The sequence below is a fragment of the Magnolia sinica genome, chromosome 6 (genome assembly GCF_029962835.1).
Source record: "Magnolia sinica isolate HGM2019 chromosome 6, MsV1, whole genome shotgun sequence".
Taxonomy (NCBI): domain Eukaryota; kingdom Viridiplantae; phylum Streptophyta; class Magnoliopsida; order Magnoliales; family Magnoliaceae; genus Magnolia; species Magnolia sinica.
The window spans coordinates 72,274,290-72,295,911 of record NC_080578.1 but is presented as its reverse complement, the minus strand read 5'-3'; the positions used below and the strand labels follow the sequence as shown (position 1 = coordinate 72,295,911).

Below are 21,622 nucleotides of genomic sequence, written 5' to 3'. Positions count from 1 at the left end.
CTATAGATTAGGTCATACAGATCTGGATGATGGCAAAAAGCGAATATCAGCTTGATTCAAAACTTTGGTAGCCCCGGGAAGTTTTTAACTGTGAGAGTTCAATCAACACTGTGTGGCCCACTTGAGATTTTGATCTACCTTAGTTTTTGGGTTCATACCATAAAATTATTTTAAAAAATGTATGGACGGCATGGATTTATCACTAACATCTTAGTGGGACCCACCTGCATCCCAGCGGAAGAACTTCATGTGAAAGGCTTCCGCCGCATCCTTCAGAGAGGAGAAGAGGCATGCTAGAGACGGAAACTCACTCTTTCAAACTCGCCTATAAGAGCTCCTTCATCCAGACCGTCTAGCTTATCCGATGGTCAAGGTGTCCCGTATCGGTATCGGTTGGCGTAACGGTGACCTCCAAAACCGATACGGATACGGGGGCGTAACGGTGATACGGGGGCGTAACGGCCTGTAACGGCGCAAAATTTTTTTTTTGCCAAAAAAATATGAAAAAATATGGATTAAATCCGGAATATTCTAAGCATTCCAAATATGCATTCATTTATAAATTGGAACATATTTATGGTGGTGTAACGGTCCACTCTTTGGTGAGAAGTTGTATCGGACTGTCTGATGAATTTATGAACCAGATAACCTGAATTTGACTACAAAATTCATATATTTAATTTTCTAACTATCTACTATCAATGATAGATATATTAGAATGAATGTAATATGAAAATATCTTACATTTAGGTGTTTGCAATTATTTTTTAGGGCCAAAATTCATGCGTAAATAGAAAAAAATATATATAAAAAATATAAAATGGCACCTCAAATATGTAAAATGCACATTAACATGTTCTACTATGATTAACACATCATATGACATCATTAAAACAGCAAAAGAATCATTAAAAAATGAATTTTCGAATTTTCAAAAAAAGGGCCGAAATAAATGCGTAAATAGAAAAAAATATAAAAAATATATAAAATGGCACCCCAAATATGTAAAATGCACATTAACATGTTCTACTATGATTAACACATCATATGACATCATTAAAACAGCAAAAGAATCATTAAAAAAATGATTTTTCATATTTTCAAAAAAAGGGCCGAAATAAATGCGTAAATAGAAAAAAATATAAAATGGCACCCCAAATCTGTAAGATGCATATTAACATTTTCTGCTATGATTAACACATCATATGACATCATTAAAACAGCAAAAGAATCATTAAAAAATGATTTTTCGAATTTTCAAAAAAAGGGCCAAAATAAATGCGTAAATAGAAAAAAATATAAAAAATTTATAAAATGGCACCCCAAATCTGTAAAATGCACATTAACATGTTTTACTATGATTAACACATCATATGACGTCATTAAAACAGCAAAAGAATCATTAAAAAATGATTTTTTGAATTTTCAAAAAAAGGGCCAAAATAAATGCGTAAATAGAAAAAAATATTAAAAAAATATAAAATGGCACCCCAAATCTGTAAAATGCACATTAACATGTTCTACTATGATTAACACATCAAATGGCATGATTAAAACAGCAAAACAACCATTAAAATTTGATTTTTCGAATTTTAAAAAAAGGGGCCAAAATTCATGCGTAAATAGAAAAAAATATTAAAAAATTATTAAATGGCACCCCAAATCTGTAAAATGTACATTAACATGTTCTACTATGATTAACACATCATATGACATGATTAAAACAGTAAAACGTATTAAAAAAAGTATAAATACCTATTTTTGACGAATTTCTGAAAAATGGCCACCGAGCTTTGATTCAAAAAAATCTGTAATATAATGTGTTTTTATCTCAAATACCTAGCTAAGGTTGGTCGAAATTAGTAGTAGAAGGAGTGAAAAACAGTTTGGAAGCAAGAGGTTTCAAAAAAACAGCAAAAAATGAGCTAAAAATGAAAAAAAAAAGTTACCGGGCCCGTAACGGCCCGTTAAGGCCGTTACACCCCGTAACGGGCCCGTATCGGCCGATATGGGTACAAAAAATCGTATCGGCCGATACGGCCCCGAAACGGGTAACGGTTTGCACCGTTACCGTTACGTATCGGTTTGCACCGTTACCGTTACGTATCGGCCGATACGGCCGATACGTAACCGATTTGGCACACCCTGCCGACGGTTGATGGCAAGGTTCGCATATAACTTGCGAACCGCTGCGCAGCTGAGCGTCTCTCTCTCTTTATATATATATATATATATAATTTCCAAGTGTGTACTGGTGTCTTTCCTAACAATGCCTAATGTTTCATTGAAAAATTCTACCAATTTCCCAATGTTTCTCCATGTTTCCCAACAACAACGATAAATTACACAATACCACGATATATCTTGGGTGATAACTGATATGTATCCATATCCCAAGGTTGCGATACGTTATGTGATAATGATATGGAAAACATTGGGCCCATCTAGGTGATGGATCGGCTTGATTTTTGGGCCACTGGACAAACACAAGGGCGCATTTTCTAATGGATGGAGTGGATTTCATACAAACATCACGATGGGGTCGACACAACTTGTCACTATTGCACTACACGATGGGCTCAGCTTTTTTCTTCTTAATGTTGGTATGAAGGCTGTCTAATTGCTGTGTATATGACTTCAGGTGGAGGATCTTTAGGTCTATACAATGATAAAAATTTGTGTTTGCACTTTGGGATGGATATTGAAGGTGCCAAAGGCCAGTGCATGAACCCCGACGGCTTTGCTAGTTTTCTTGGTTTGCTTGAATCGATCCCTTTCAACGATACAGTTTTCAATTCTTCAGCATCATTTGGATACGACTCACCTGATTCTAGGTAACCTCCAATGTGCAAGCTTTTAAGGCATTATAGCATGGGCCATTGTGTTATTGTTTCTTGAAAAGTATATGCCTCATTAATTAAGTTTATGTTCGACCTTAATGTGCAAACTTTCAATTATTTTACATGAGTGCTGTTACTTATTCATCATCTAGATATATGTAGCTTACGCTTTTCCATTTACTCATTATGATTTGATTTCGTAATGTCAAAAAAAAAAGAAGGAAAACAAAGAAGTGGAATGAATGCATAAGAACTAGGATTATTGCAATTATATGTGAATACATGTGGTATGTTTCTTTTGTTAGCTGCTGATAGGGCAGGTCCGCAACCTTCACGATGAGAGTACCCTGAGTATTCATTGTTTAGAATGAGACCTGCTCTCTCTGGAGTGGAAAAACAGTACCAACATTGCCAACCACATTTTCAGTTCTGAACTGTGGGACATTTGTGATCCAGTTCTGTATTTCCACTGATATGAAGTTATAGTTCTAAGTTGTAATGTTAGTTTATATTTAAATCGGAGAAACTTATACTCTGATTTATGCAATAACATGCATATAATATAATTTATGCATCCATGATCTCATCATTTCATGTTCAAATTACAATATCAGTTTGTACATAAAACTGTATTGATTGGTCTATGGTCTAACTGAAGTTATGGCCCTTGATAGAGTGGAATGGTGGAGAAGGATTCATGCAGCCAACCCCAGTTGGTTGGGACAAGGCTTGATGATGATGATGTTGATATAAAACCGAATTGCATACGTAGCATATGCACAGTTCATTTCCCATTTAATCAGATGATCCATTAATATGATCATGTTCAGAAACCTGAGTAGCTTCTGCATTTGCTCCCTTGTAACAGCCATTATCATTCTCTTGATCAACGGTTGCCACATCCTGAACCTTGCATGTTAGCACATTTTCCTGCCTGTGATCTGATTGAATATCTGAATGGGCCTCATCAAGTGCCCTAACAACTGCCTTGAGAAGATCATTCCCAGTCATTTTCTCAGGCTTCTGCCAAATTTTATCTTGCAGATTGACATGTGCTCATACTGAATCATCCATAGCCTTAGGACCAGTGTCATGATTAGAATGTTTTATTTCTACAATATTTTTTCTGAATCATTTAATACGATGGTCATAGCCACACAATACTTTGTGATATCTGAGTGCACTTTGACATTGTAAGTGACAATCATATTGTCATTCCCACTTTATTATTTCATCATATGCAGACAATTATGACATGCTTATTTTCCATCTGTGACAAAATTCAGTGGCTAAACTTATCTTGCTAATGATCTTTGTGCACTTTGACCATTGTGATCCTGGAATTTTGTCAATATGCATTCTAATTCCTGTCCTTGGTTATTAGATGACATGCCACAGATTTCTTTTTATTTGTCTGGATTTAGTGGTTTTAGTGTAAGAAGTTTTTTTTTTTTTTGGCTACAATTCCTATTTTATGTTGGTCATAAGTATTTCTGAAGCCCCTGATGCCTTGCTAGTTAGGTATATACTAAAAAGAAGGTTTGATCGTGGATCGTATGGTGAAGTTTATTTGGCGTTTCACTGGAATTGTTCTCAAGAGGGTGATACCTTGAATCGGATGAACAAAACTAAAACTTGCTCTGTTAATAGTCTACATGTTGATCCATGTGATACAAGTTCACAAGCTAATTCATCTAGTCAGCATTGTTTTACTGATTCCGACAGCGAGGATTTATTCATTCTAAAGCGCATTATGGTAAGAAAAGAGGAACTGGTACTTGTATTGATCTTTCATGCATCCCTTTGAACCTGTATTTTGATATGCTTGAAGATGTTAGATAACAACTGATCTTTTTTTTTTTTTTTTTCAGAATTTATATTATTCTTTTGAATTGGAGCCTCCACAATTGTCAATTGACCTTATCCACATCTATGGCTATAACATGGACAAACACACACTCTCATGCTTGGAACCCATGTACACACTAAAATAAAGCATGCACGCACACAGAGTTGTGGTGGGGCCACTCAATGAGTGGATGGGGATTATTTTTGCACAAGGCAAGCACACACACACACACACACACAATGAGTTGTGGTGGGGCCACCCAATGAGTGAATGGGGTTTATTTTTGCCCAAGGCCCCACCACCCAATGATTGGATGGGGTTTATTTTTGCACAAGGCGATCATTATGGTGGGGCCAATTTGTTGCATATTATATGAGAGTGAGGGATTTTCCCTTAGGAACCAATTCACCCTCCGTCCCCCAGACGCTTCACCTCATGAAAGCCCTAGTGCTCAGACATCAACAAAGATGCAAAACAGTGTGATTTTTTTCTTGATCCTTTATCCAAGCTAGATGAAGGGTTTGTGTAGCATGGATTGCATATGCATATCATGTGTGATGAGATCTCGAAGGGTTCTCATGGATTCTCATGAGAACCAATTTTGTCGACATAACAACGAAGGCTCAATAGAATTGCAGAGCCTTTTAAGTTAATCTTGGAGTTGCCGCTAACCTTTTTAATGTACTTTTCAAGGATAGGCTAGAACCCTTGTTTTTGACACAATAATCAAGGGAGTGATTCTCTTGATTTTAGGGGACTTTACTCCAATATGGCCTATTCACCAAGTTCTTGGTTAAGGAATGGGGTTGTGGGGTAGGGAAGGTTTTAGGCATCCTACTCCACTCATGATATAGGTGTCTCTACTCACAGGTAATGAGGCTCCCTTAATTGGTATTTCAACAAATGACTTGGTTGGTTCCCAAAAGTAAACACAAAGAAGAAAAGATATATAAAGTTGGAGGGCTAGAAGAAGAATTGAGAAGGAGAGTGGGTGGATCTGTTTCATGGTCTTCTTCTCATAAATTTGATAGATTTGTCTTCTCTTTAAGTTGGACTTGAGCTTGGATTGGAGCTCATTAAAGGTTCCAGTATAACCAGAAGCTACGAGAAAGATTCCAGGCTAGGCAAGAAACGCTTGGATTCTATGAACTTATCAACCTAGATGATTTGGATGCAGATAGTGAGTGGCTTGTGGAGAAAAATGATCCAATCTTTGCCGGCGAGTTCCTTACATGGGCCCAAGTTGAAGACGCCGCTTATGGATCGGCACCTAGCGAAGGTTCTCAATCTCAACGGTGGAGAAGAGGAGATGGAGGGGTGAGCAGTAGCATGAGGCCTATGCCTAGTAGTCAAGGAGAAAATGATGATGATATTGAGATTGAAGAAGTACAAGAAGATGCTCGACCATTAGACATGGATGAGCAACTTGTGCGGACAGATGATGAAGAAACGGAAGAAGATGGTGTGTACGTTGAAGAAGGAGATGACTCTATCGATGATGACAACGATGGTGATGGTGGTGATGTGCCACGATGGGAGATGGAACAATGTATATAGTTAGTAGATTAGTAGTTTGTACTTTGTAGATTTGTTTATCAATAAAAGTATCAAGTTTTTACATTTTATTAATAAGTAGTTGGTAATTTTTAGTTATTAATAGCTTAGATAGTATAGGTAATATACTTAACCAATATTCACAAATTAGTTTGGAAATTGATGGGAGTAGTGAAGTCTTTATGAGAAAATAAAAAACAGAAATTTCCCAAAATTTCCATTTTTTTTCCCACTTTTTTTTAAAAAAAAAAAACCGTGCAAGTGCTTATGCGATTGTGCGATCGCATAAGTGATCACACCATGTTGATCGCATACAATCGCTTAAGCGATTTGACGACAACCCATTGATTTCACTGATGCCCACATGATGTGATGTGGAAAATGGATTGATTTTTTGTGTGCCCTTTCATCTAGTATAGATGAAGGTGTTAAGTTGTTCAAATTCCACACACAACACGGTGGGCTAGTACAGAAGGGTGGGGGTCCCCTCTCGTATGTCTCCTTTGGTGTGGCCCATGAACAAGGTGTTCCATATCCGTTACGATACGCCCGTAAAGGCCGATATGTATAGGTAACGACCATAACCGTTACGCGATATGGGGGTGAAAAGGGGCAGTTAGTTTTTTGAGACCATATCATCCGTTACGGTCGCCGTAAAGGCCGTTAGAGGGCATAACAACCGTTACTCACGAAACAGTCGAAAAACGATCACTTTTTTGCTATTTAAATTCATTTCTCTCTCTCTCTCTCTCTCTTTTTTTTTTTTTGTTTCACTTTTCTCATTCCAAAAACTCTCCTACATCATTTTACTATAGATTTCGACCACTATTATTATAGCTTTTAAGATTAAAACTGTGGATTGAAGTGATTTGAGTGAATAGAATCTCCGATGGCCCTTTTTTCAAAAAATCGATAAAGTAGTATTTATGCCTTTTTCTGGTTTCTTATTCTAATGCTTGATTGTGATGTGTAAACATTAGAGACATAATCATATTAAACAATTCACTAGACAGTCCGATGCAACACTCTCACCAAAGAGTGGATCGTTACACTACCATAAACATGTTCAAAACAAAAAGGAATACATACTTGAAATATTTACATTATTCTTGATTTTTTAGATATTTTTTCAGAATTTTTCTAGCAAAAAATAAAAATAAAAATAAAAAATTCAACTGTTACGGGGGTCGTAACTGTTGTTACGCCCCTGTATTGGTCGTTATGGAACCATTATGGCCACCGTTACCGATATGGAATACCTTGCCCATGAATGATTGATTTGTCTGATTTTTTGAACCCTCGGCCTAACTTGATGGGATGCATCTGATAGTCGGCATGGTAGTCAACAACACATCATGGTTGGGTCCACTCCATTTAATGCGCACCAAAGCTCTCATACACACTGGTTATCAGGGGATCATTTCCCTATGTATATGTCTAAGTGTTGTCAAAATCCTATGATTTACGATTTACAATATACGATTTTAGTCAAATCTTGAGCAAAACAATTTGAATCCCAACCTTGAATCTGTTTTTATATGAATCCTACGATTCTTTGATTTCAATCCTATGATATATGATTTGAATCCTGATTTACTATTCAAATTATACTTGTTCTCTTCTATTTTAAGCTTCACTTGGCTTTCATTTTATGTTTTTATATTAGTGAGGGCTTTAAGAATCGTTTAGAAAAGGTAAATTATTTTATTTGTTCTTTATCAGAGATCAAATGATATATATTCTCTTCAACATTAAATCATGTAGGCTTTTTTTTTTTTTTTTTTTTTTTTTTTGTGATTTCTTAGTTCTTAACTAGTCGAAACATCAAATTGATGTATGATAACCAATCATTTTGACTTCTATGTATTATGGAATGATGTTTGGAAATCAAAATATCTTTTTTGTTTATCTACAATATCAAAGGCTGCTTTTTCCACCGTAATTTATGAGAACATAGATTATTAAAAGACCCTTGTATTTTTTTAAGGGAAATTTCTTGGAAGACAAAATGTAAAGGAATACAAATCCTTTAACACTATCATGATATGGTATTACTTGGTGCACATTGATGGCAAAAAGAAGATAGATGGGTTTCTTAAAAAAAAAATATAAATCTAATTTATTTATATTTTTCATTTTTTTTTCGATTTTTTAAGAAAATTGTAAAAAAATCTTACGATTTGCAATATGATTTGCGATTCGATACGATTCAACCCCTACTACGATTTGCGATACGATAACGATTTTGTCAACATTGGTTTCTATATGTATACATGTAGAGTCTCCTATGAGCAAACCAAGTGGCTCCACCATGATATATATGTGAAATCTACTTCGATCACTAGGTGTGTCATATTATTGTTTAGAGCATCGTTGATAGTATTGAAATATCCCCGATATTATCCGTATTGATTCCGATAACATTGGTAGCAATACTAATAACACTAGTAGTCTAGGAAATTCCAGGTATTGGTGATGTTTTGCTAAATATTGTTGATATATCGATATCACTTATGAATCGCCAATATTTTCGATTGTGTAAATTGCAGGTGTCACTTGTATCGCCAATATTTTTGAATGTGTAAAATCCAGGTGTCGCTTATATCGCCAATGTATCAGTGATATTTTGATAATATTGCCAATGTATCGATATCACCAATATTTTCGAATGTGTAAAATCCAGGTGTCCTTTGTATCGCCAATATATTGGTGATATTTCGATAATATCGCCAATGCCGAAAAACTACTTATTAAAAAAAATTTCACTTCAAATTTTTTTATGGGCGCATGATTGCAATATTCAAATTATTGATGATAATATCGATCATATCACGATATAATTGTTATCATAGCATAGGCGACATCGATGCCACAATCTTTCATTTCCTTTCTAGTAGTCAACGATTTCTTGGCGAAATATCATGTTATTGATATTTGAGAATATTGATGGATGTTTGGATGGAAGGTTGGATGATTGGATGGATCGGATGGTTGGACTGGTTTCTTACGACATAACATGCTTTTAGGCCCCCATTAAGTGGACACTTATTATGTATGCGTTCTTTTTGCAATTTTTGATTCTTAAGTATGCAAATGCGTATTTTAGCATCTCTTAAAGTTTCACTGAAAATTTTTGCCTTTTTCTCCATGTTTCTCCAATGTTCCCCACATTTCCAATTATCCGCGATATTATCGGCGATATCGATATTGTTATTGTATCCCTGGCCAACGAAACTTGTGGCAATATTGATACTTAGAACACTACGTCATATCATGTTAGGGCTAGGGAAGAAAAAAGCAAAAAAAGAAGGCCAATTGTGATTCAGGTGAGCCTCAATAGGGAAAAAGTTGGGAAGTGAACACCCACCCTTGATTTCACCAAGGTTCAGCTAAATTGCAAAATGGCATGACTTTTGGGCCTTGGGCATAACATTGGACGACACACCTAATGGATTGACTAGATTTCCCATACACAACACTATGGGCCTTGGACACAATCATGGGTGGCCGTCCCCCTTCCAACTATTTTTGTTGGTGTATCCACCTAAATCACAAACCAACCTCTTTTGGGCCCTGAGCCTAAAATGGGGTGCCACATCTGATGGTAGGAGTGGATTTCACATATGCATTACGATGGGGCCTGCCCAAGCCTACCTCCATTTGCTTGTATGAGGGGCCTTGCTATAGGTGACCACTTATGTATATGGGGAATATATGCGTGTGTTTGTGTCTATATCTAGTTGGCAAAATCCTACGATTTATGATTTGAATCGAATCTTAAGCGCCGCGATTTGAATGTCATCTTGAATTCGTTTTAGATGAATCCTATGATTTTTGATTTAAATCCTAATTTACGATTCAAATTATACTTGTTTTGATCAATTTTATGCTTTACTTGGCTTTCCTTTATGTTTTTAAACCGGTAGAGTCTTTAATACTCATTTAGAAAAAGTCAATTATTTTATTTTATTCTTTGCAAGAGATTAAATGATAGATATTCTCTTCAACGTTAAATCATTGAGCTTTTTTCTTATCATTTCTTACTTAACTGGAAACACCAAATTGATCCATGACTTAGAATGTTTTTATGGCCGGTTGCTATCATGTTGACCTATATCTATTTGTAGTGGTAGTGATGGTTAGAAATCAAAATATCTTTTTTTGTCCATCTATAAAATCAAATGCGGCTTTTTTTTTTTTCCAACGTGATTCTAGAGTTTAGAAAGGTACAAGGAACATAAATTATCGAAGGATTCTTATATGTTTTTTAAGGTAAACTTTTTAAAAGGCAAGAAATAAAGGGAAGGCAGGAGTCCTTTAACGCTATCATGATATGGTATTACTTGGTGCATATTGAACGGGAAAGTATGATGGATGAGTTTTTAATTTTTTATTTGTATCTTTTAGAGAAATGTTTTTCATTTTTTAAGAAAACAATAAAATCTCATATGATTTACAATACAATTTGCAATTCGATATGATTCAATGGCTGTTATGATTTGCGATACGATAATAAATTTGACAACATTATGTGTGTGTGTGTGTGTGTGTGTGTGTGGAATGCCCACCTGTGCACCAGTTCTCACAAGTTCGTGAGAACTTTTTCAGAACTCATCACAGTGATGTGGGCCCAAAATCTGAACCGTCCATGTGATGCAACATCCTATGAAACCCTCGGGGCTCGACTTTTACCCTTATCCAAAACTTTGGTGGGCCATGGCAAAAGAGAAACAAATCAAGGGAGGAAACTATTTCCGTTTTCCATGGCCCACCAAAGTTTTGGATCAAAGTGAAAGTTGGGCCCTGGGGGTTTCATGGGATGCTGCATCACATGGATGGTTCAGATTTTGGGCCCACATCACGTGTGATGAGTTCTGAAAAAATTCTCATGAGTTCTCGTGAGAATTGGTGCCAAGGTGAGCATTCCTTTACATATATACATATATATGTACATATATACGTACGTACAGGTATATATACATATATATGTACACACACACATATACACACACATACATATATAGAGGAATGCTCACCTGCACACCAGTTCTCATGAGAACTTGTGAGAACTTTTTCAGAATTCATCACATGTGATGTGGGCTCAAAATTTGAACCATCCATGTGATGTAGCACCTCATGAACCCCCATGGCCCGACTTTAACTCTGATCCAAAACTTTGGTGGGTCATGGAAAAAGGAAATTGTTTCCTCCCTTGATTTGTCTCTCTTTGCCATGGCCCACCAAAGTTCTGGATAAGGGTTAAAGTCGGCCCCTGGGGGTTTCATAGGGTGCTGCATCACATGGATGATTCAGATTTTAGGCCCACATCACGTGTGATGAGTTTTGAAAAAGTTTTCACGAGTTCTCGTGAGAACGAGCATTCATACATATATAGCTCAATGCTCAGGTGCACACCGGTTCTCATGAGTTCTTGTGAGAACTTTTTGAGAACTCATCACACGTGACGTGAGCCCAAAATTCGAACGGTCCACGTGATGCAGCACCCCATGTAACCCGTAGGGCCCAACTTTTACCCTGATCTAAAACTTTGGTGGGCCATGGCAAAAGAAAAAAATTTCCTCCTTTGATTTGCATCTCTCTTTTCTATGGCCCACCAGAGTTTTGGATTAGGGTGAAAATTGGTCCCCAGGGGTTTCATGGGGTGCTGCACCACATGGACCGTTAGGATTTTGGGCCCATGACACGTGTGCAAAGGTGCACATGTGGGCAGGTGAGCATGCCTATATATGTATATATTATATATACATATATCCAAACCAATGATGACTTTGATGGGCCACACTACAGGAAACAATTGAGAGTTAATGTCAACATATCAATATCATCTTGATTGTTTGTGGGGCTCTCCAATATGTGGCCTAGACATGAAAGCTGTTATTGTGTGTCCCACCTAGATGAGGGGTTCCCCCAATAATCTTGATCGATAGCTTAGGTGGGCTACATGACAAGAGATGGTTGCGAGTGGATGCTCACCCAATAAAACCTCCTTGATTGTTTGTCGGGTGAACTAGATGTGGCTCAGACATCCTACCCATCCATTGTTTGCGTTCCACTTGGAGGAGGGTCTCACTAAATTTCAGGTTCCATGATCATATGCGTTGTTTCAAATTAAAAGACAACTAAAAGGCCCCGATGGCTGGGTGACCAGCCACTGAGGCCCATTAGTTTGGGGTCCAGAGCTGAACTACCATCCCGAGTTATAAAAAATGTAGCTGATATTGCACTTGGGGCATTCCTCATAAGAAAAATAATTAGGAACTTACCAAACTCTTTAAAAATATCCAATTCATAAAAATCATTAAATTGGTTAGTTATCGACTTCAATCATCAATGATCAAACTGTCAAATTTATTAATCATAAAATTATCAAATAAAACTTATCCAAAAATCAATCTGTAAAATTTTATTTATAATCAAACCATAGAAGTTGAAAAAAAAAGTTATATCTAAATTCTGGGCCTAAAATAACATCATAGCCCTCCTAAAAGTTGCCAAATCCCTCATTAGAGCGGCATGTGAAGGAAGGGGAGTACTGTCCGCGACTATCGGCAATGGGTTCGAGATTGGTGTTAAAACCTCAGAGATAGGAACAGGTTCCTCCTCTGTATTGTTAGGCATGGGGTCAGAACTGTTATAGGATGCTTCATCCTCACCCACTTCAGAGACAACGCGTCCGCAACAGAGATTGTGGTTGCCCTCTTTAAGTTATTCTTTCAAATCTTCGGCCTTCTTAATTGCAACAAGATCTTGAGTGGCCTCTACCAGTTCAATGAAAGAGCCTGGACCGTTAGTGGGAAAGAAGGTACTGCATAGATCCATGAGCCAACTTTGCTTTGATTGTTATTTGCTTTCAACTTGGCTATCTCCAAGTCCAGCTTAGCAATTTTCATTGCATAAGTGGAGAACAGTTGTTCCATGTGATTGATATAAGTAACAAGCATCACACTAAAATGCTTGGCTCGAAGCAGAGGTAACATCATATCGGCCCTATAGTGCACCTGCTCCAGTGATAGTACGTGTTTCGTGAAAAATGCAGGAAGCCATCCTCAGACTTAGGCAAGCACCTCATTGTTGTCCTCATCATTGGAGGAGCTTCCTTATACTAGATATGTGTCTTTTAATTTAATATAATTTTTTAAGCTAGATATGTGTCATCAATATATTCTTCAGGTTCTGCAAGGGCCAGATGTTCATTATTGTCATCCTTATAAACTGGGACACACTCTTCCTGTCTCGTACTCTCCAGTTTCATGGTCTTGGACTCTTGGGTACTTTGTTTTGGAAAGTTACACAGTAAAGCAGTGTAATGTATAGTAAACGAGTAATAATTATCATTACCACGGTAATCGGAAGTCGCAGTATGCCTCTCATAGCTTTGCATCTAGACATGTAAAGTGTTTTCCCAAATTAGATGCACTTGGATGTGATTTGATCAATACGTGTTATATCCACACCGTTCATCCATTTTGTACTGTCATTTTAGGGCATGTTCCTAAAAATGAGGAAGATCAAGAGCTCACATGAACCACACCACAAAAAAACATTGGGATAATGATGCCCACTGTTGAAACCTTCTTACGGCCCACTAGGATGTTTATTTGTCATCCAACTTGTTCACAGGGTCAAACAAACCTGGATGAAGGGAAAACAAAAATATCAACTTGATCCAACATTTCTGTGGACCCCCAAAAGTTTTCAATGGCAGGCGTTCAATCCCCACTGCTAGCTGTGGTGTGGTCCACTTCAGCTTTGGATCTATCTCATTTTTTGTCTCATATCATAAAATGATCACACAAGATAGATGGACGGTGTGGATATAACACATACATCATTGTGGAGCCCACAAAACTATGCCACGTCCTGTCCATGTCTTACTGGATTTAGAAGGATTACTGTGATTTTACAGCTGGCAATATCCAATCACAGTAAGGATGTAATGATGTGAGTTTTCCTATACATTACCATGGTAGTCCATGGAAACTAACAAGGCCTTGGTAACCTTCAAGAAAATAATGGAGAATCAACGACACCTTCTTCGAAGTCTGACATGATGATTAACTAGAGAGATTTTAGAACAAACTATTAATAAAATAATAGAAAGAAAGAAAAGAGGAGGTAATAAAAAGGAGAAAGGAGGAGAGGTGCAGGTAGTGGTGGACATCAAAGACAAATAGACACATTGTACCAACTGCCTATGAAGCTTTCTGGATGGGATTGAAAGAGTGAATGCAAAGAAAAGATCTTAGTTTTGAGATCTTGCCATATTATGTAACAAAATTTTCTCTAATGAAATAAGATTTCTTGACCACTAGTACTTTGTATATCATTGCATGTATTGATGATATGGTGTATTTATTTCAAAGGGTTGTTGCTGATAACTTGCAAATTTTATTTTCCCCTTGGTATCTGTATCATCGAGGTGGGATAAAAATAATATCAGTTGATATTATTGATAATGTTGGCGATATTTTGAACACTGTCCAAAAACCAGGTGGCATCCCCTCCTAACTGTTTGCATATGTTGTGGCCCATCTGATTGATTCATGGATTTATGTGATTTTTGGACCCTGGGCCTAAATCGCTGAACACACCTGATGGGTGGCTTGGATTTGTGCAACACATCATGGTGGGGCCAACACAACTTGACAAAATCGTGAGCTACCCTGCCATCGATCGACTGTATTCTTACATTGAGTTGGCGCGCATGCAAACATAGCAAATATGCTACAGATGCTGAAATTTTATTCAGCTGAAGTTAGAATATCTTCAGAAAATGACAACTTTAAGGAATAAAAAGTGGACTTGCAGTTCAACTTTGTTGAAAATTTTACTGAAGTGCAGAAAGGAGAATGTGGTTTGTTGTACTATGGTGAAGTACGTACCGAGTTCAGTATCCTTGGTTAGGTGCTTAAAGTGCAATTGTTCCATCTATCACTATGTATCAATTGATTTGCAATTGCACATTGTCAATCTGTTATCTATGACTACATACCAGTTAAAGATGCTTTCAGTTAATTTGTATTTCTTCAACTCTTTCATGCCAGAAAGGGAGCTGGTATACTAATTGTATTGTGTTGTTACTTTTGTTGCTGTTGTCATCTTTATTGTTGTTGTGGCTGTCGTCGTCGTCGTCGTCATCATCATCATCATCATTGTTGTTGTTGTTATTTTGAACAGGTGGAGAGAGGGATAACTGTGTACTTAAGTGGTTTACGGGAGAAGCACTTTGGAGAACTTTTCTTAAATGCTTCTCTATCCTTTGGTGGTTTGATATCGGAAAGGTTATCAAAATCCTTCTCAAGTGAAGATCAATTTGACCCCTCTTGCCTATTACAAATGAACAAATCTGTGTTAAATGAGAAAGAAAATATATTTTCAAGTAACTTCAAAATGCTGACGAGTGATCATGAAGAAGGCTTGATGCATATTGCTAGATTTGTAGAATCATTTGAGTCTCAATCAAAGGAGATATGGCTTGTTTTTCGAAATGAAGGATTGTCATTGTCGAAGGTGATGTATTCAACGGGAGTAACAAAAACAGTCATTGGTGGAGAGAAACATGGCCAAACAAAAAGTGTTCAGGTACTGCATCCATCTACTTGGTGGCATTGGTTAAAGACGACAGATGGTGGAAAAATGGAAATGCGTAACCTTATATGGCAGTTGGTATGTTTTTTACAAATTATCTCTGCAATTTTTTACAACTCCCAGTCTTTTCATTTCTTATGTATCATTGGCCATTAAAAAAAAAAAAAAGCTTTAGAATCTTAATTGCTTGATGTTGCAAAAATAGGTCTTGCTAAGCATGTTTATGCTCTGCGTGGTGCAATATTCTACAGTTTAGCTCGATTTGCATCCATCGAAGTAGTGTGATTTAAAGCATTCTTGTTATTCCAAGTACAATTTTCTGGTAGCTTTTATTTATCAGGATCCATTTTGTCTGACGCTCAGGAATAGCGGTGTTTTGTTTAGTAGGTGTTCATATTTCTGAAATGAATCATTTGTTTGTTTTGTTTTGTTTTTTTGTTTTTGTTTTTTTGTTTTTTTTTTTTTTTCTGTTTTTGGTCAAATTTCTTTGATTTTGTAATAAAGTATTTTAGTTATTTCTAAGAACAAAGGTTGGTGATTGACTTATGCTACCTCTTGGAATTGTTCATGTAACTTATTGGAGAAATTGAACTTTCTTGGTGAAATACATAATAACCAAATCACCCCACATAGAAGCTACTGATTTTTAACTAAAATTTTACAAAATGTGCCCTTGTTTTTCTTCACCACTAAAGTGGGAGGATTTCCTACATATTTGTGGTACCCATCTCAACCATAACCTCATTGACAACCATTAACATCGCCCTTACCTTTCTGGATATGTTCTGATTAGGGTGTCAATCTTCTTTGTCCAAGTACGTTGACTTAATCCACTAGTAAAGTGGGTCCTCCCTGCTCTTGTCACCAACGAATGCATCTCCATCAATGGCTATCAGGTCCTAGGGGTCATGCTCTAATTCCGTCCCATTTTTCCTTGCAGTTGCCTCTTCCGTGGTTGTAGCTTCATGTAATAGTTGTAGAAGAGACACTTCTTGAGCTTTGTGTACCCTATTCTTCTTATTTGTGTGGATGAGCAACCATGAGCTTTGTGTACCTTGTTTCCTCTTATTTGCATGGATGGGCAATCATGAGTAGAACTCTTGAGCTTTGTCACACTTCGACACAATGATTAGGGTAGGCAATGTCATCTTACTCATGACCTTGGTCTTTGTCCACAGTTCTTAGTCCCTACATAGTACGAGGCAACTCTCTATCTCCTCTTGCGTGCTTCTGGCTCCTCCCTTTCTGCCACACACAATCACAATAGGATCATTTATGCTCTCACCTTCTTTGGAACACAGGGATAGCCCTTCACATTGCGGTAGACTCCTAGCAAGTGTTCCTTAACTGAGAAAGTCTCGCACTCTTCAAGACATGGCCACATTAATTGCACATGGACTCAAATATTTCCTCTCAAGTGACTATGTGATCACTCGATTTCCTTTCCTCCAGTGTTTATACCATTGGTATTGTTATATGTATCGCTAAGGATCCAAACACATGTATGGATATCGTTGATACTAGGAAATGTATTGTTGATTTAGGGAAATATAGGGGAAACATGACGAAAACAGTGATATTTTTTACCCAACGAGGTTTGGGCGAGTGGCCTTCACTGTGGGTTTGCTCCCTATAGGTGTGGGTTTGATTCCCCTCCTTGGCATTACCCGATACATGTGGTTGTGGGTGATTGCATGTATTCGCAGGGATTAGTCTCACTTCAAAAGAGGTGGGGACACCTTGTGTCTTCAAAAAAAAAAAAAAAAAAACAGTGATATTTTTCAATGAAACTTTAAGAGATGCTAAAAGACACATATTTACATATTTCAGAATAAAAAAGTGGCAAAAAGAACCATAAATAATAAGTTTCCATTTAATATGGGCCTAAAGAATGTGTTGTCATAAAAAATTAGTGCAACAATAACCAAAATGAGTTCATATTATACAATTATAGGTACTAAATGATGACAAAAAAAAGTTAAAGGAACTTAAAAAAAATGCCTATCTAGCCATATGTTGTACGCACATTGAGTTACGAGGTGGCTCGAAGTCGTCTTCTCCACACCCACTCAGTTGGCAATTGTATTGTTGCTTCACGTATTAATAGTATTGTGCCTAGGTCATTGTTTGTTCATATAGTGGAGGTACTTTCTCACGTATCTTTGGTAATCATCCTCTCCGAATTATATGACTATGCCCAAATGTGGGTACTGTGTAATGGTAATCGACCTTGGACGTGTTCTGAGGAAATGAACTGACTCCAACCTCGACTCTCGAATAGAACTGAGCCCAATCATATGATGTATATCCCAAGTATCCCCTTTCGTGCTCGTAATTGTAAGCGCTCGTTGTGCGTATTTGTAGCTAGACGACTGTGACTAAGTGTCATAACGCCATACTCATAATCGATGTTCATCACACAATACCCATGTCTGTCCGTACTTATACAATTCGAGGAGGATGAGTATCAGAGATAAGTGAGAGAGTACCTCCATTGGTACGAGCAGATGATGACTTGAGCACAGTACTGCTGGCACATTAAGCCATAGTATTACGACATACAGAGTAGGGATTGAGATAACGATTACGAGCCACCTTGTAACTCCATGTGGGTATAAGGAATGGCTAGATAGGTATGTTTTTGAGTTCCTTTACTTTTTAGATGTCTTAGTTATTATTTGGTACTTGGATTTGTATTCGATAAATTCATTTTGGTTATTGTTGAACTTATTTCTTACGAAAGCACATGCTTTTAAGCCCTCATTAAATGGAAACTAATTCTTTATGCATCATTTTTTGTAAATTTTTTTATTTCTAAATATGCGATTATGTGTTTTTTAGTATCTTCTGTAGTTTTGCTGAAAAATTCCATTGTTTTCCCCATGTTTCCCCAATGTTTCCCTTAGTCAGTGATACGTTTTCGAGAATTGGTGATATTATCGGCAATATCGATACTTATTTTTATATCCTTGGCCAGTGAAACTTGTAACGATATCGATATTATGAGCACTGATCATGATGTACCGGTCTCATCGAAACATCGAAGGAGTTTGCCTTGGTCCTTTGCTTTCTAATGATTTGGTCGACGTCAATACCAACAGATGCTTCTCTCTCGACTACATTTGGAGTAGGGCCTCCCTCAACATCATCTAAATCATTTGACTTGACCCATTCATAAAGTGGGTCCTCAACATCATTATCGAACCGTGTCATCGTGTCCATTGACGGCAGGTCGAGCGGGTCCTGATGTGCCTCTTTCTTGATTTGCTCATAGCTGCCTCTCTTTCAACTTCGTATTAGAATGGCAATATACGGGCTTTTGCAACTTCTTTATATCCCAGTTTGTTCCTCTTGTTGGTGTGTATAAACAACCATGTGCTCCAATTCTTCTTGCATGGTGAAGAAGAGACAATCTGTGCGAGAGCATAGATAGCCAATAACTTTAATGTGGGTACATTGCTCACCACTCGTCTGTCCATCCATTAAAATCATGTTTTAGTTTAAATGGGGAATGTAGTTAATTAAAAACCATGCCATTTACTTATTAAAATAATAAACAAACTCACATGATATCATTGTCTATCGCTGCTTTTCTAGGTGCAATTGAGCACACACCTGTAGCATCTCTAAGACGTAGCAATTGTAAACACAGATTCACAATCACCATTTTGAATCATCCATATAAGCATATGCTATAAAAAAATATATGTTTTACCATTACGAAAATCTGCTCAATTAGCATTTATCTAGTTCCCGAAATCTGATTTTTTGCTCAGAGTTAGGGAACAACTTTTCATAGGCCTGATGGACGGCTATCGTCAATGTGTTATTCTCCCATAGTGAATGTTTGTAATGGAACTTAGGGTTCTGGTAATATGCTGAAACCCAAATGATGCTAAATCAGTTACATTAACATATAAACAAAAGTGGAACTTAAACTGCAAGTGTAAGTGATAAATAAATAAAGTTAAATGTAACAACCTTACTAGCTTAGTGGAGTGGATGGTCAAGTGTCTTAGTCTATATGTATTGATGATCTAGATCACCCATAGATGGGAATGGGGAGATGTAGCCCGTATCCTCTCTCATCAAACTCATAAGCTTGTGCAAGGACCCCATCAAAGGCCATGTCTCATTATCTACAGCCTTAAGGAATGTAAATTGGTTCTAGGATACTAACAATGTCATGTGCTTTGTCTTAGATGTAATCACCAAGTACCGTCCTTGCAACCCTCTTTCCACTCTGGGTCTATCTTTGATTTCACTTCAGATCTGTACAATCTCCTCAACCTCGCTTCGTGCTTGTTAATTTGTCGAGTGCGATAAAATTTGTGGCAAACTGTGTCGCACTTGGTTGGACAATATCCCTTGACGGTCAACAATCATGAGTGACTATATATGAAGTTTTTCACGCTCTTTGTTGCCTCAATGGTGTTCTTGACTATATCTCGTTGCCCTATGGACTTGAGCATTAGGTCAATGCAGTGAGTTGTGCACGGGGTCCAATGGATATTGTATTTTGCCAACTTCTTCCTTGCTTGACGAATGCGCTACCATTGTTCATCACAACTTACACAATATTCTTTGACTTCATCTCTCTAATAACTTCCTTCAAGAGGTTGTATATATAGGAGTGTTCCTTTATGTGGGCGGATGTATCAATAAATCTGAGGAAAACGGGCTGCCCTCTACAATACACCATGAAGTTAATAATTGACAACTTCATGGGTCCCGTCCACTCATCGCACATAACTGTCACCCCGTACATCTCTCATTTTGGCTTGAGTTCACGTTCCCAAGCTTGCGTCTCATCATACTCGTGATCAGGTTAGGCCTCCAAGATCTCCTCTGACATTGAAAGCTTCATGCCTATCCTTACACACTACACAATATCAATCATATTTTGAAAGTGAGGGCTGGCTACTCCATTTGCTGGTATGTAGCTCGAAATGAACCACCTAGCTTTGGCGCTTCCTAGTCTCCTTGAAACTCCTTTGCTCCATGTCTTTAAATCTTCGCTGCTTTGCACCCGCAATGGGTGCAAATTACATGACGTGTTGAAGTTAGTGATCGGTTAGCCAGTTTAGTAGGAGGCCTTCTTTAACCACGCTCCTTGGGGCAAAGACTTTATAGATGCACCCATTTTTGGTGTACAACAAACGAGACTTAAAAACATATGGAGCAAGGGGGGTTTCAGGGAGACTAAGGGGAGCGCTATAGCTAGGTGGTTCATTTCGAGCTACGTACCAGCAAATGTAGCAACTAACCCTAAACTCTTAACTTCCATTACAAACGTTGGCTATGGGAAGGATAATGCATTGACGATGGCCATCCACTAGGTCTATGATCAGTTGTTCCCTAAAAAGTAGATTTCGGGAACCAGGTAAATGCAAATTTGAGTAGATTTTGGTAATGGTAAAATATATTTACTTTTTTTATAGCTTGTACATTTATGGGTGATTGAAAATGGTTATTGTGTATCTGTGTTTACAGTTGCTTCGTTTTATAGATGCTATAGGTGCATTCTCGGTCGCACTTTGAAAAGCATCGATAAACGATGATATCATGTGAGCACTGTTTGAAGTATCCAAGATATTATCAAAATAACCCCAATATTCTTCTCATCTCCAGTTCGGGATATCGATAACACTGGTACTATCAGAAATTCCAAGTATCGACAACGTATCACTATGTTATCGCCTATGTATCAATATTGCCAATGTATCGCCAATATTTTTGACTATGTAAATTCTAAGCATCGCTTGTATTG

At 37.4% G+C, this 21,622-nt stretch overlaps 1 protein-coding gene across 17 annotated transcripts in view; it reads left to right on the top strand.

Moving 5' to 3' along the window:
• LOC131248856 (probable inactive protein kinase At3g63330) overlaps positions 1–21,622 on the top strand; it is a 170,547-nt gene that overhangs the window by 45,908 nt on the left and 103,017 nt on the right. For 14 of the 17 annotated variants that reach the window (XR_009172502.1, XR_009172505.1, XR_009172504.1 and 11 more), the window contains 3 exons: positions 2,642–2,834; positions 4,362–4,596; positions 15,442–15,930. Coding sequence is in view for 13 of the 17 variants with exons in the window: in XM_058249338.1 (XP_058105321.1) it covers positions 2,642–2,834; positions 4,362–4,596; positions 15,442–15,930 (917 nt within the window). In the remaining 4 variants the exon portion in view is untranslated. Of the gene's footprint in view, positions 1–2,641; positions 2,835–4,357; positions 4,597–15,441; positions 15,931–21,622 lie in introns of those variants that run through there. The other 3 variants (XM_058249336.1, XM_058249346.1, XM_058249340.1) reach the window with 3 other exon arrangements.